Here is a 14,987-nt window from a genome sequence, read left to right on the forward strand (position 1 = left end):
AAGAAGGTTGCTACACCTGCTGCCACAGTAACTCCACTGGTTGCTCCTCCTGTTGACAAGAATGCCAGCCCATCGGGCCAGTCTATTGAAGAGTCTAATTTGGACGAGATTTTGAGGCTCATTAAAAAGAGCGATTATAAGATTGTAGACCAGCTGCTGCAAACTCCGTCAAAAATATCCATCTTGTCTTTGCTCCTAAGCTCAGAAGCTCACAGGAAAGTGTTGATGAAAGTGCTGGAACAGGCCTATGTTGATCATAAAGTCTCCGTGGATCAATTCGATGGAATAGTGGGTAACATTACTGCTTGTAATAACTTGTGGTTTGGTGACGATGAACTCCCCGAAGCAGGGAAATACCACAACTTAGCTTTGCACATCTCAGTGCACTGTAAGTCTGACATGATATCCAATGTGTTGGTGGACACTAGATCGTCCTTAAATGTAATGCCTGAGTCTACACTGAGACAGTTGAGTCATCATGGAATTTCTCTAAAGGGAAGCAGTTATTTGGTTAAGGCTTTTGACGGATCTCGTAAGGATGTTCTTGGAGAGGTAAATCTGCCAATTACCATTGGTCCGGAGACGTTCCAGGTCACTTTCCAAATCATGGACATCAACGCCTCTTACAGTTGCCTCCTCGGAAGACCGTGGATTCACGATGCTGGGGCAGTAACTTCTACTCTGCATAAAAAGCTCAAGTTTGTGAGGAATGGTAAGCTTGTCACTGTACATGGTGAAGAAGCGTATCTGGTTAGTCAAGTGTCATCTTTCTCTTGTGTGGAAGCAGGGTCCACTGAAGGGACGTCATTTCAGGGCTTGACTGTTGAAGGAGCGGAGCCCCGGAGAGCTAGTGCTACTATGACCTCATTAAAAGACGCCCAAAAAGCTGTTCAAGAAGGGCAAGCTGCCGGTTGGGGCAAAGTGATACAGATTCTGGAGAATAAGCGCAAAGAGGGCCTTGGGTTCTCCCCGACCTCAGGCGTTTCAACAGGAACTTTCTACAATGCTGGGTTTATCAACACTATTGCCGAAGATGCTGCTGAGAGTAGTTATATGCCTGTGTTTGTTGTACCAGGAGGCATCGTGAGAAATTGGAAGAACCATTCAGCCTCACTAGGAAGAAATCGGGCTCGTCAATCTAGGCACCGAAGAGAGCAAGCGAGAGATCAAAATTGGTGCTGCCCTTGAGCCAGAAGTAAAAAAGAAGATTATTCAGCTTCTTCGTGATTATCCAGATGTCTTTGCATGGTCTTATGAAGATATGCCGGGTCTAGATCCCAAGATTGTGGAGCATTTGATACCAACAAGACCTGAATGCCCTCCCATCAAGCAGAAATTGAGAAGGTCTCATCCAGACACGGCTCTTAAGATCAAGGCTGAGGTGCAAAAGCAAATTGACGCAGGTTTCCTCATGACAGCTGAATATCCTGAGTGGATCGCCAACATTGTACCAGTGCCAAAGAAAGATGGGAAAGTTCGGATGTGTGTTGATTACAGAGATTTGAATAAAGCCAGTCCAAAAGATAACTTCCCATTGCCTGATATTGATGTGCTCGTTGACAGTACTGCTCAATCCAAAGTGTTCTCCTTTATGGATGGTTTCTCCGGCTATAACCAGATACGAATGTCGCCTGAAGATAGAGAAAAGACGTCCTTCATCACTCCATGGGGAACGTTCTGTTATAAGGTAATGCCTTTCGGCTTGATAAATGCTGGCGCCACCTACCAAAGGGGTATGACTACTCTGTTTCATGATATGATTCACAAAGAGATTGTAGTATATGTAGATGATATGATTGTGAAATCAAGTGACGAAGAGCAGCTTATTGTATACTTGGAAAATATGTTTGAAAGATTGAGAAAGTACAAACTGCGGTTGAATCCCAACAAATGTACATTCGGTGTAAGATCTGGAAAGCTGCTAGGCTTCATTGTCAGCTAAAGAGGTATCGAAGTTGATCCTGACAAAGTCCGGGCCATCAGAGAGATGCCGGCTCCTCAAACTGAAAAGTAGGTCAGAGGCTTCCTCGGGCGCCTGAATTACTTATCCAGATTCATATCTCACATGACTGCTACTTGTGGACCAATTTTCAAATTGCTTAGAAAGAATCAGCCTGTTGTATGGAATGATGAATGCCAGGAAGCTTTTGATAGCATTAAAGAATACCTGTTAGAACCTCCTATCCTTGTCCCGCCAGTGGAAGGAATGCCTTTGATTATGTACTTGTCAGTATTAGATGAATCCATGGGATGTGTTCTCGGTCAACAAGACGAGACTGGAAAGAAAGAACATGCTATCTACTATCTGAGCAAGAAATTCACCGACTGTGAGACTCGATATACAATGCTAGAAAAGACATGCTGCGCTCTAGTTTGGGCTTCCAAACGTCTGCGTCATTATATGGTGAATCATACAACTTGGTTGATATCCCGAATGGATCCAATCAAGTACATCTTTGAAAAGCCTGCTGTTACTGGAAAGATTGCGCGTTGGCAAATGCTGTTGTCTGAATATGATATTATGTATAAAGCTCAAAAAGCCATCAAAGGAAGTATCCTTGCTGAGCATCTTGCTTGTCAACCTCTCGATGATTACCAGTCAATCAAGTTTGAATTCCCTGATGAAGAGATTATGTATCTGAAAGCTAAAGACTGTGAAGAGCCACTGATCAGTGAAGGGCCAGATCCCAGTAGCAAGTGGGGATTGGTATTTGACAGTGCTGTCAATGCTTATGGTAAAGGAATTGGAGCAGTCATTGTAGCTCCACAGGGGCACCGCATTCCTTTTACCGCTCGAATAACTTTTGAATGTACAAACAACGTGGATGAGTATGAAGCATGCATCTTGGGCATTGAAGAAGCAATTGACATGAGAACCAAGCATCTTGACATTTATGGTGATTCTGCACTTGTTATTAACCAGATAAAAGGTGAATGGGAGACTCATCATGAGAAGTTGATTCCCTACCATGACTATGCAAGACGTCTGTTGACATACTTTACAAAGGTTGAGCTACATCATATCCCTCGGGATGAAAACCAGATGGCTGATGCTCTTGCTACCTTATCTTCCATGTTTTGTGTGAATCGCTGGAATGATGTGCCAATAATGAAGGTGCAGCATCTTGATAGACCCGCTCATGTGTTTGCTGTTGAAAATGTGTTAGATCAAGCCGATGAAGATGTGAATGATGGAAAGCCTTGGTATTATGATATCAAACAGTTCTTGCAAAATCGTGAGTATCCACTTGGTGCTTCTAACAAAGACAAGAAAATGTTGAGAAGACTGGCTAGCAAATTCCTTCTGGACGGAGAAATCCTATACAAGAGGAACTATGACATGGTCTTGTTAAGATGCGTTGATAAACGAGAAGCTGAGAAATTGATGCATGACGTACATGACGGTACTTTCGGAACCCATGCTACCAGTCACACTATGGCAAGAAAACTGTTAAGAGCCGGCTATTACTGGATGACTATGGAGCACAACTGCTACAAATATGCCAAGAAATGCCACAATTGTCAAATCTATGCCGACAAGATTCATGTGCCTCCACATGCTCTTAATGTTATCTCTTCCCCATGGCCTTTCTCTATGTGGGGCATTGACATAATCGGAAGAATCGAGCCAAAAGCTTCTAATGGACATCGTTGCATTTTAGTGGCAATTAACTATTTCACCAAGTGGGTTGAAGCTGCTTCCTATGCTAATGTGACCAAGCAAGTGGTTGTTAAGTTTATCAAGAACAACATCATCTGCCGATATGGTGTTCCCAACAAGATCATCACTGACAATGGTTCCAACCTGAACAATAATATGATGCAAGTTTTATGTGAAGAATTCAAGATTGAACATCACAACTCTTCTCCTTACAGACCTCAGATGAATGGTGCAGTTGAGGCCGCTAACAAGAACATCAAGAAGATTGTTCAGAAGATGGTCACTACTTACAAAGACTGGCATGAGATGCTACCTTTTGCCTTGCATGGTTACCGTACCACGGTGCGCAGCTCAACCGGGGCAACCCCTTTCTCTCTAGTGTATGGTATGGAAGCAGTTATCCCTCTGGAAGTGGAGATTCCATCTCTTCGAGTGATCATGGAAGCAAAGTTGACTGAGGCTGAATGGTGTCAAAGTCGGTATGATCAGTTGAATTTGATTGAAGAAAAACGCATGGGTGCTATGGCTCATGGACAGTTGTATCAAGTGCGAATGAAGAGTGCTTTTGACAAGAAAGTCCGACCTCGTGAGTTCAAGGAAGGTGAACTTGTATTGAAAAGAAAGATAAGTCAGCAACCCGACCCAAGGGGCAAGTGAACACCTAACTATGAAGGTCCTTATGTTGTCAAGAAGGCTTTCTCTGGTGGTGCCTTGATCCTCACACACATGGATGGTGTTGAACTTCCGAATCCTGTAAATGCCGATATAGTCAAGAAATACTTTGTCTAAAAATATGAAAAGAACAGCGTGGTAGGTCGAAAACCCGAAAGGGCGGCCTAGGCAAAAATGCGCTTCCTGATGGGTCGAAAACCCGAAAGGGCGATCCAGACAAAAGTTAGGGACAAAAAAAATGAATATGAAAAAGCTCGCTGAGATTATACGCAACTCAGGCAAAAATGAGCGTCTCGATGAGCCGAAACCCGAAAGGGCAGTTCATGCAAAAATGAGATTGATAATGAAAGACAAGTAACTATATCTGGCAAATCACCATCACCCCTTGGGGCATCTGCAGCTGTCGATGATCGTCTTCATCAGAAGCTTCTATACTTGTGAATTCAAAATTTCTATGAAATGTAGTGGTCATCGTGTTCAATGTACCACCAACCAATAAAATTACCATTTTCCAAGCTTTGTAAATCCGTGGAGTTATGCCTTTGGCTGACTTTCACTCTTCTACATCAATTTAAGCCTGTGCTTTTGTTTGAAATTCTATTTTCTTTCTATTTTCAATGCTATATACAAAATATTTTCTTTCTATTTGATAATGTCAATGTCTGAAACAAACATCTTTGAAAATTGAAAAACCTTTTTCTGTCTATTTTGAAAGCAAACCTGAGCAATAGGGTACATTCCAGTGAAACATGCATGAATAAGTGTGTGTCAATGTCTATTTCAATACAGGTTACGAGCAGGTTGTTCCCCAGGATGATCTGTGGTCAATGGCAAGAATCAAAAACAGAATGAAAAATGAAAAATGAAAAATGAAAAGATGAAAATGAAAAGCTCGCTAAGTCGAAAACTAGAAAGGGCGGCTTAGGCAAAAATGAGCACCCCGCTGATTGACAACCTATGAAGGCAATTCAGGCAAAAATGGGGCAATGAAAAGAATTTATTCCCGGTGGATCGAAAACCCGAAAGGGCGGTTCAGGCAAAAATGGGATTGAAAAATGAAGAATGAAAAGTGATATGAAAAACATTGACCACAGATGCGAACATCCAATGTTTACCCAGCACTGACACGCCTAGCAACGACGACCTGTATCAAAGAATCTTCCAAGGTTCCCTCCTCTGCAAGTTTTGTATATGTGATGTGATATATTGCCCTCAGCCATGGTTTCGATACGTCTCTCAACGACGGTCTTTCCGAAGAGGATTTCCATGTGTATGTGTGATAGCACGAGCCACCACGTGCCCAATCTTCCAATGTTTTGTCTGTCTCTGTGAAACTACCCTGCCAAACTGCAAACCAATCATGCATTTCAAGCATTCATACATGCATAATCATGCATTCTATGTGCTCATACATTTGATAATATTGTTATACCATACATACATGTTGCATTTTCCAATTCAATTCAATCTCAATTTCCAACTCAATCCAATCTCCATTTCCCATACAATTCAATCTCAATTCTCAATTCTATGTCTATGCCTATGCCTGTGCCTATGTCTTTGTCTATGTCTATGTCTATGTCTCTGTTTAAACTCTCAATTCAATTCCATGTCTATGTCTATGTCTATGTCTGTGTTGGTGTCTCTGTTAACCTCAACTTTCAATCTCTCTTTCAACGTCAATTTTCAATTCAATTCGGTATCTCTGTCTATGTCTACTCACTATCAATTCGATCCAAAGAATAGTTTGTACCCGACTTATGTTTTGTTATCGGTCAAACGACAAGTTCGATCCAAAGAACAGTTTGCACCTGCCTGCATGTTGTGTTATTGATCAAGTAGCAAGTTCGATTCAAAGAACAACTTGTATCTGCCTATGTATCCGTGTTTCCGGTCAAGTGACGAGTTCGATCCAAAGAACAGCTTGTACCTGTCTTTCGTTTCCGGTCGAGTAGCAAGTTCGATCCGAAGAACAGCTTGTACCCACCTTTTGTTTGTATTACTTGGTCGAGTGGCTAGTTCGCTCCAAAGAACAGCTTGTACCTACCTTTTGTCCCCTGGTTTGTCTACCCTGTTAATGTCTACCTAGATCCCCAGTGATATGACATATCTTGTGGACTCCAGTTTTGTTTATCTTGCATTCATAATCAAAATGTTGCATGGCATTCATGTTTTTGAAAATGTGAGAGCGTATTTTTATGTCCAAAACAGTGCAAATGTTAATATTTAAGTATCTTCGTCCCGTCAAATCAAAGACTTCGTCTGTTGACCCTCCGGATAAAGAAACTTAAATAGGGGCAGCTGTCATACCCTAATTTTGGACCTAAAAATACTTGCTCAAAATGATTTTCCTCTTCTCTGAGATGGGTCTTTGACTCTTGAGAGATTATAATTGACTGTTGTTTTACTCTGATATTTTATCTGAAATTTACTGCTGTTACTTGAAAATGTTTAATTGTGATTTTGTCTGTGGTTTTCTTGCATTTCAAGCCATCCAAAAGGTTTTTCTTGCATTCCAAGTCATTTGGAAATATCTTTGATTAACTGCACTTTATTTCAATGTTATTTGCAAAAATTCATGGAAAAGGGTATTTTAGTCATTTCCTGCATTCAAATTCATTCTAGTCCTTGAAAATTGTCTCTGAGTCTTTTCAATTTGTTTGTATAACTTCTTGCTTTAATTCCATGTTAAAATTCATTTCAAAAATTGCATTTGAGTTCATTTTGGGTCAATTTAGTCCCCAGGGGCATTTTGGTCATTTCACTCAAATTTTTGGCAGAGAGGTTACTTTAAAGTACCTCATTTTGTAATTGGTTCATTTTTGTCCTTTTTGTGTTTTTTATTCTGTTTCACTTTACGTTATTTTCCATTTACCAATTTTAATTCAATTTTATTTTTAATTTTCATTTTAGTCCTAAAATTTCTAATAATTGCATTTTTAGTTTTTTTAGTTTTGCAGTTTGGTCCTTTTATTTTCAGAAATTGCAGATCAGTCCTTAAGTCATTTCAGTCCAAGCTTAGTCCAAGAACACGTGGCAGTATCCTATTGGGCAGAGGGCACACTTGGCACCTATAAAGCAGTGCCAACTCAAGTCAAAGTGAGATTTTCACACTTCCCAAAAATTCATCAGAAACAGATTTCACAGTTTCTCTCTCCTCTAACAGAATCCAGAACCGAATTTCTCAAGAACAAGATGAAGATTCATCTTCATCCATAACCGAACAATTTTCCAGAAAAATCAACAACAACAACACAAACCGATTCAACAAATTCATAGCGGTTCTCAGAGATTCTTCATAGAATCTTCATCATCGAATCTTCCACTTCGCAATTCAAGTGCATATTCGCCACAAATAGTGACGAATCCAACACGATCACGAAGCAAGCTTGCGACAGAGAAGAAGAAGGATCGAAGTGAAACGGTACCGGTTCAACAAACTCACAGAAAGCAGAATACGAAAGAGAAGAAGAAAACGAAACCGATTTATTTTCGAATTTCGAATCAAAAACGAAGAGAAGTCACAAAGTTTTCCGTAGCTTCATCATCATCTCTGATTCAAGCTTGAGGTAATCTCACCGTTCCTTTTCTCTGTATTTTGTTTCCGTTTTGACCGAATCAAAAACCGTAGATCTACTCCGATCTAAGCCTCTTTTCAAAAAAATAATTTCAAAATCATAAAGAGGAGAGAAGAAGGCGAGTTCAGAGATGTAAAAAGCTTTGAAAAAACCACGCCGGTACGGTGACACCATCGGCGAACCACCCCACAGGAGCCGTTTGAACTCGCCGGACTCCTGAGGAAGACGACCGGAGAAGAAGAGAGAAGTTGCAGAGCTTCTCTCTCTAGATAAGCTTAGTGAGAGAAAAAAGAGGTGGAAATGAGAGTTTAGATCGGTTATTTGTTTTTATAGTGCATGAACCGGACCGGTTCACCTGAACCAGTCCGGTTCACCTCGGTTTAGTCTCTGTATGTTTTTTAGCCGTTAGATCTATTGTATGATGTGCTGTGCGGTCTTGATTTTAACTTTATGTGTGCCCGGACCTGCTTATTGTGTACCACGCGCTGTCAACCATCAGATCTAGGGTTTTGATGGATCTAGATCAATCCAACGCCTCTGAGGCATCTGGATAATCCGGATCCAGCATTAACCTTGGACCTGGGCTCCTTTTTGCTGAATTTTCGTTTTTTGCTATATTTTTTGCTATTTTGGCATTGTAGGTTGCTAATTATACCACTGTTTTACCTAAAAATCTTGTAAAAATTTCTAAAAAAATTACTATGTGTTTTCGATGTGTTTCTTGATGCATTTGTGACATTTTTACATGATGAAAATTGATAAAAAATATATGTGATGTTTCTTGTTAATATTTTTACTCTTTTTGTTAAATTTTCTGAAGTTTTTGCTATGATTTGATCATGATGCCTTGACACATGATATGGATGATTGATGTGTGATTTTGTGATGAATATGCCTCTGAATTTGTGGTTGTTTTACTGTCTTGTGAATTGATTTGTGAATTTCTTGTTTTACAAGTTATGTGAATACTTTAGTATGTGAATAAAGTGTAAAATATGCCTATGAATGTGTCATAATCCTTGGCTCACTTTTTCCTTGTAATTCTCATAATTATGACTGAAATAAAACCTTTGAAAAATTGGCATGATGTGAGGATTAGAGGTCATGTATTTGCCTTATTGTTGTGATGAGTTCTTAGGTATATTTTACCTTTTTGTTAAGTCTTGTTACTTCTTTTGTGGTTAATTTTGGTTATTTTGCTATGCAATTTTTACTTGCTTATATTTCATTTCTTATGCCTTATTCTACTAACAATCTCATCTATTTGTTTCATACATTCCATAAGCATCTCATCCTCCATCTTATATTCTTAGCTTTTATTTCTTGCACTTTAAATTTTGCCAAGACTTAGCATGTAAAGACTTAGGGATTTTGTAATTTTCTTTATGCTTTTAATTTCTTGCAAGGAGTAGTATGTAAACTAGGACCAGATGTAAAGGACAACGGACTATAATGATGTACACCGACACAAGCACCGACACGCACACACGTTGTATGATGATTTACCGTTAGATGCTTGCTTAGGAAACACGATAATTAGAAAAAACTCTTTTCCAAAAAAATATTAGCAATTCCATCACTTGAAAATCATTTTCCAAACAAACCTTGGAGTCAAAACTCCATTGCATTTTTCTTTTCATTTTCTTAATCAAAAACTCAAATGAACATTAATTCCAACTTTGACTAAATTTTCCAATAATTGAACCAACACTTCACTATTTTTTCCTCTCAAGCCTTTAAGGCCTCTTTTCCCCTTCTTCAAAATTTTCTTTTTTCAAACAAATATTAAAATCAATTGAAACTCACAAAAACTCTTTTTGGAAGAGAACTACATGGAGTTTGATCCCTTAAAAGGGTATGTAGGCAAGAAGTCAAAACTTCTCCACGTCCAATAAAACAAAAATTCAAACACATTATTCTCCCTCCAATTCTTAACCTAGCAAACCTTTAGGTGTAAATAATGTTTTCAATAAATAGCATATAAAAGTAAAGCGTTAGGTGTAGAAAGTAAAGACGGTTCCTATAGGATACTATAGTCGTTATGGGTGCCTAACACCTTCCTATAACGAAAACAACTCCCGAACCTCGATTCTCAAGGGTTTTTTCCTCATTTTGCCCTTCCCAAGAAAAAATGGAGATATCAAAGGTTAAAAAGGTTCAAGCTTAATCAATGCTTGACACCCAAAAAACCACGATAAAACAATTAGGGGTGAGGGATGCCTTTTAATTTGATTCAGAAGTCTGGTGGGCCGATCGATTTTGATTCGAGATCGGGAGTCAACTCTTTAGCTCAAGTTTCTTTGTTTTTTTTTTTTTTTGTGTTCTTTCAGTGTATCAAAGGTTGAGAGGTGGTGACAGCTGAATGATCTTTCGAATATGAGCTTTTCGAATGTGGCTCAGCTTTGGTGATGAGGACTGAGAGTGTCATTTAGAGCAGTGTTCTTTTGGGGTGAGTAGTGAGGATAGGTGGTTATGTATATCGTTTTTAGTGGTCATTTTCGTGAATGAGTCTGTTTTAGGTGGTGATGCTTATTTTGGTGGGTGTTGTCATCATGGGTGTTGAAGGTAGGGTATGACTAGGTGTTGCGTGTAGGAATGTCTTTTATGATGTTTATTTTCAGGTGCTCCGCCTATATACGATGCCTTTAGTTTGTATTCTCTGTATCACTAATTTCTGTTCGTTTTGAGCAAGGATCTGATTGTTAAATAAAATTTCCTGTTTAAAAAAATAAATAATGTTATATGACAAATTATACATTTTAAATTCATTAAATAGTGTGAGAACACAAGATTAAATGTATGTATAAAACTCGAATACACCAACTATGTATATAAATTAAACTCAACTTGTACATGTAAAACTCTTCCCAAACTTGATGTTTTTGTACCAAAAAATCCTCTCCCAAACAATTTTCTGCCAATTGATATCATATGATATGATATGATTAGCACCCTTATCTATTTGGCAGAGATGTTTGTTTGTCGAAATTGAATATTGAAATTTCTTGTCTAACATCTATACACGAGCACCTACCTGCTCATTACAAAAACACGAGCATCTACCACCATCTCTATAGTTAACAAAAAATTCAAAGACCATGACCTAATCATATACAATAAGATGGTGCACCCAATAAGATATGTTAAAGTTGAATCATATTGAAATATTACATCAACATTGTTTTTCTTTTTCGTATTTTAATTTCATTTTCTTGTGTCCTATGTGTTTGTTTATCGAATCATATTGGATGTAACATATGATCATCAATATCACCATAGTCCAACCTCTCAAAAAAATCAAATAAAATTTCTTCAAAAAAAAGAAAAAACTTATAAAAAATTAAAATAACCAAAGTCCAAGATGAGGGAAGACATGGCCTGTCTAATGAGGCCAAAACTATATAAATAAAATAGGATGACGTATTCACAGTCAAAAAAGTCTGCCATGATAACTATACTCATACGATACTTACTTACAAGGTTTTGACTTATAATTATAATTTTATTTGTAAGGGGTTGTGTAGACCAAATCTTCAATTGATAGAGGCATAAAAAAAAAAAATTTAATTCACAACAATTTGCATTATTTTATATCAATATTATTCAATAAGTAAACTGAAAGTGATCGATATGAAAACAACGAGAACCACACTACCTATTAACACCATAAATATAGGTTCACTTTCTCACAACTATATTAAGTGTAATCATAAGCTATATTCTTATTTGTCCTATAAGTTGGTCACTTCAATATGAAGATTTTGGTGTTATGGCAAACATGGGCTTTTGCTCTAATTTTATCTTCATTTATGGCTTCTGCTGCTACAGTTGAACACACTTTCTTGGTAAGATTTTAATGTGTTTTCTTAGTGTTGACTAGTCTTACTTACATGACATTTAATTCAATCAATCTTTCACTTCAACTCAATTCTCCACTTAGCTTACCCAATATAACTAATTGCAATCATTTCTCACGGTGTATATACTATGACATAAATTTTTGCAAGGTCGGTCCATAAGAAAGTGAGATTTATAATAATATTATATCTCATGTAAAAAGTTAGTTTTTGAATATTGTAAAGTAAATCTCAATGTAACAAAATGAATTGTCCAAGTTGTAAATGATCAGGGTTTAATCTCCGATTATTCTAAAAAGATTATCAAAAGTCTATAGAAAGGTTATTTTAAACTACTATATTTTTTTCTCTTTATCTTTTTGCGAAGGTGGGTTGGGGAAACCGGAACTCACTATCAAAAGTTGAAGTGAATGAGTTCCAATTTCCCCGACCTAACACGTGGATTTCACTATATTTTCTTTTGGACAGCCAAGTAAAATTGGCTTCTAATGTTTTTTTTGGTACAATTTGTCTTTGAATTTTAGTATACTTTAATTTCATACTATTGAAATTGAATGAGTTGCAGGTTGAAAACAAGACTATTACACGATTGTGCCATGAACAAGTGATTGTTACAGTTAATGGACTTTACCCAGGTCCAAAGCTGGAAGTCAGGGATGGTGACTCTGTGATTGTTCATGTAATCAACAATTCACCCTACAATATAACAATTCATTGGTAAGCAATTTGAATAACATAATTTAATATGATATTGTTACATTTTTCAAACCTTTCACCAATTGAAGGCATTTTTTTTTTGCCAAATTTGGTTCGTCACAATTGAAAAATATGTCAAGTCTCTACATGTCTGATCCATGAGATGAGACATTATTTTTAACTTTCTTTGGTGGCTAAAAATACATCGCTTGAGATGAATAAACGGGAAATCCCGAGTTTAAACCCGAACCCTGTATATATAATACGATGTCTTTACTAACCGAGTTATGCTCAAGAGATCAACTTTATTTTTTATAAGCCAAAAAGCAAATTTAATTAGTCTTCGATACAAAAATTTAAGCACAAGATGTGACCAAGACTAGTAAACCCAAGTATTAGAATAGATACATGACCAACTATTTCATTAAGTTGTAAACAAAAACAGAACACCACCATCAAAATCCAGAGAAAGAACTCATATATAATCTTAGCTATATATAATTTCACTAGAATTTTGCTATATCTTAAAAAATTAATGTCTAATTGTTTATGAATTTTTGAACTATGTAAAGGCATGGAGTGTTCCAGCTATATAGTGCATGGTCAGACGGTCCTGAATATATAACACAATGTCCAATTCGTCCTGAAAATAAATTTACATACAAATTTAATGTGACACAACAAGAAGGAACATTATGGTGGCATGCTCATGCATCAGTTGTACGTGCAACAGTTCATGGTGCCATTATCATTCAACCTCGTTCTGGTCGATTTCCATTTCCAAAACCCTACAAGGAAGTACCAATAATACTAGGTGATTGGTATGATGGAAATGTTGAGGAGATTATCCAAAAAGAACTCGAAACAGGTGATAAAATACCATCTGATGCTTTCACTATCAACGGCTTTCCTGGCGATCTCTTCAATTGTTCAAAAAATCGTATGTTTCTATTTCGGCATTCTCTAATTTATTGTAAATTAGACTTGTATACTCTAATTCATGTGTTATGTGTATAAAATATGACTTATGTATTTCAGAGATGTATAAGCTGAAAGTGAAGCAAGGAAAGACCTATTTGTTCCGAATGGTCAATGCTGCACTCGCAAACAATCTTTTCTTCAAGATTGCCGATCACAAATTCACAGTGGTAGCCATGGATGCCGCATACACCGAGCCCTATACCACCGATATAATCGTCATCGCAGCAGGCCAAAGCGCTGATATACTTTTCACAGCCGACCAACCAAAAGGTTCATACTACATGGCTGCATCACCTTATGTTGTTGGTGAACCAGTAGGACTCTTCGACAATTCCACAACTCGTGCCGTCGTCTTTTACGAGGGTTACAAAAAATTAAAAACAAAACATATAGTACCTTTGATGCCAGCATTACCACTTCATAACAATACACCAATAGCTCACAAATTTTTTAGCAACATAACTGGTCTTGTAGGGGGTCCAAATTGGGTCCCTGTCCCACTTGAAGTGGATGAACATATGTATATCACAATTAACATGGGATTAGTACCTTGTCCTGTAAATGCTAAGTGTACAGGTCCACTTGGACAAAAATTTGCATCTAGCATGAACAATGAGTCATTTTTGCTTCCTGTTGGAAAAGGATATTCCATAATGGAAGCATATTTTTACAATGTGAGTGGCATTTACACTACAGATTTTCCAGATAACCCTCCAAAATTTTTCGACTTCGTAAACCCGAAAATATTTTTGGATCCTAATGTTACATTTACACCGAAATCAACTAAGGTGAAGCAATTCAAATACAATTCAACGGTTGAGATTGTGTTTCAAAATACAGCGATTTTGAATGCGCAAAGTCATCCCATGCATCTTCATGGTATGAATTTTCATGTTTTGGCTCAAGACTTTGGGATTTTCAATCCTACTACCGATAAACTCAAGTATAATTTGGTGAATCCTTCAATTCGCAACACGGTTGCTGTGCCGGTGGGAGGATGGGCTGCTATTAGATTCCGAACTGACAATCCTGGTATGTATAAGTATTTTATGTAACAACTGTTAACATTTTTTTTTTTTTTTTAGATTTATTAGTTACATAAATTTAGATAAGAAAAGTTTAATAGCTTACTAATAATTTTTTGATTGTTTATTTTGGCAGGGGTATGGTTTTTGCATTGTCATGTGGATGATCATAATCTATGGGGACTAGTCACAGCATTCATAGTTGAAAATGGACCAACACCTTCAACTTCACTTGGTCCACCACCTGCTGATTTGCCTAAATGTTAATTGGCTATATATGCTAGAAAATTCAGCTGTATATGTTAGAAGTCAAAGTCTCCTCTTTCACATTTTTCTTTTGATTATTCAGTCAAACGTTTTCATTTTATATTTCAAGCAATAAGTACAATTTTCGGTCACGTGGTAGGATGAAAATTGTACCCATATATACATGCTATGATTGATTAGTAATCTGTGAACACTGAAAATAGTTTTTTGATGAAAAGTGTAATGTTTAATTCTGCAATTGTGCTCCAAA

General features: G+C 37.4%; 1 protein-coding gene across 1 annotated transcript; it reads left to right on the forward strand.

Moving 5' to 3' along the window:
• The first annotated feature begins 11,607 nt into the window (after positions 1 to 11,607).
• On the forward strand, positions 11,608 to 14,987 carry LOC146907780 (laccase-7-like). Its single transcript, XM_085722488.1, has 5 exons — positions 11,608 to 11,756; positions 12,334 to 12,485; positions 13,037 to 13,404; positions 13,503 to 14,477; positions 14,607 to 14,987. The coding sequence occupies exons 1-5, from the start codon at positions 11,664 to 11,666 to the stop codon at positions 14,735 to 14,737; spliced, it is 1,719 nt and encodes a 572-aa protein (XP_085578614.1). The 5' UTR covers positions 11,608 to 11,663; the 3' UTR covers positions 14,738 to 14,987.

Source organism: Medicago sativa, chromosome 7 (genome assembly GCF_051527215.1).
Source record: "Medicago sativa cultivar Bolivia chromosome 7, Bolivia_mono, whole genome shotgun sequence".
NCBI lineage: Eukaryota > Viridiplantae > Streptophyta > Magnoliopsida > Fabales > Fabaceae > Medicago > Medicago sativa.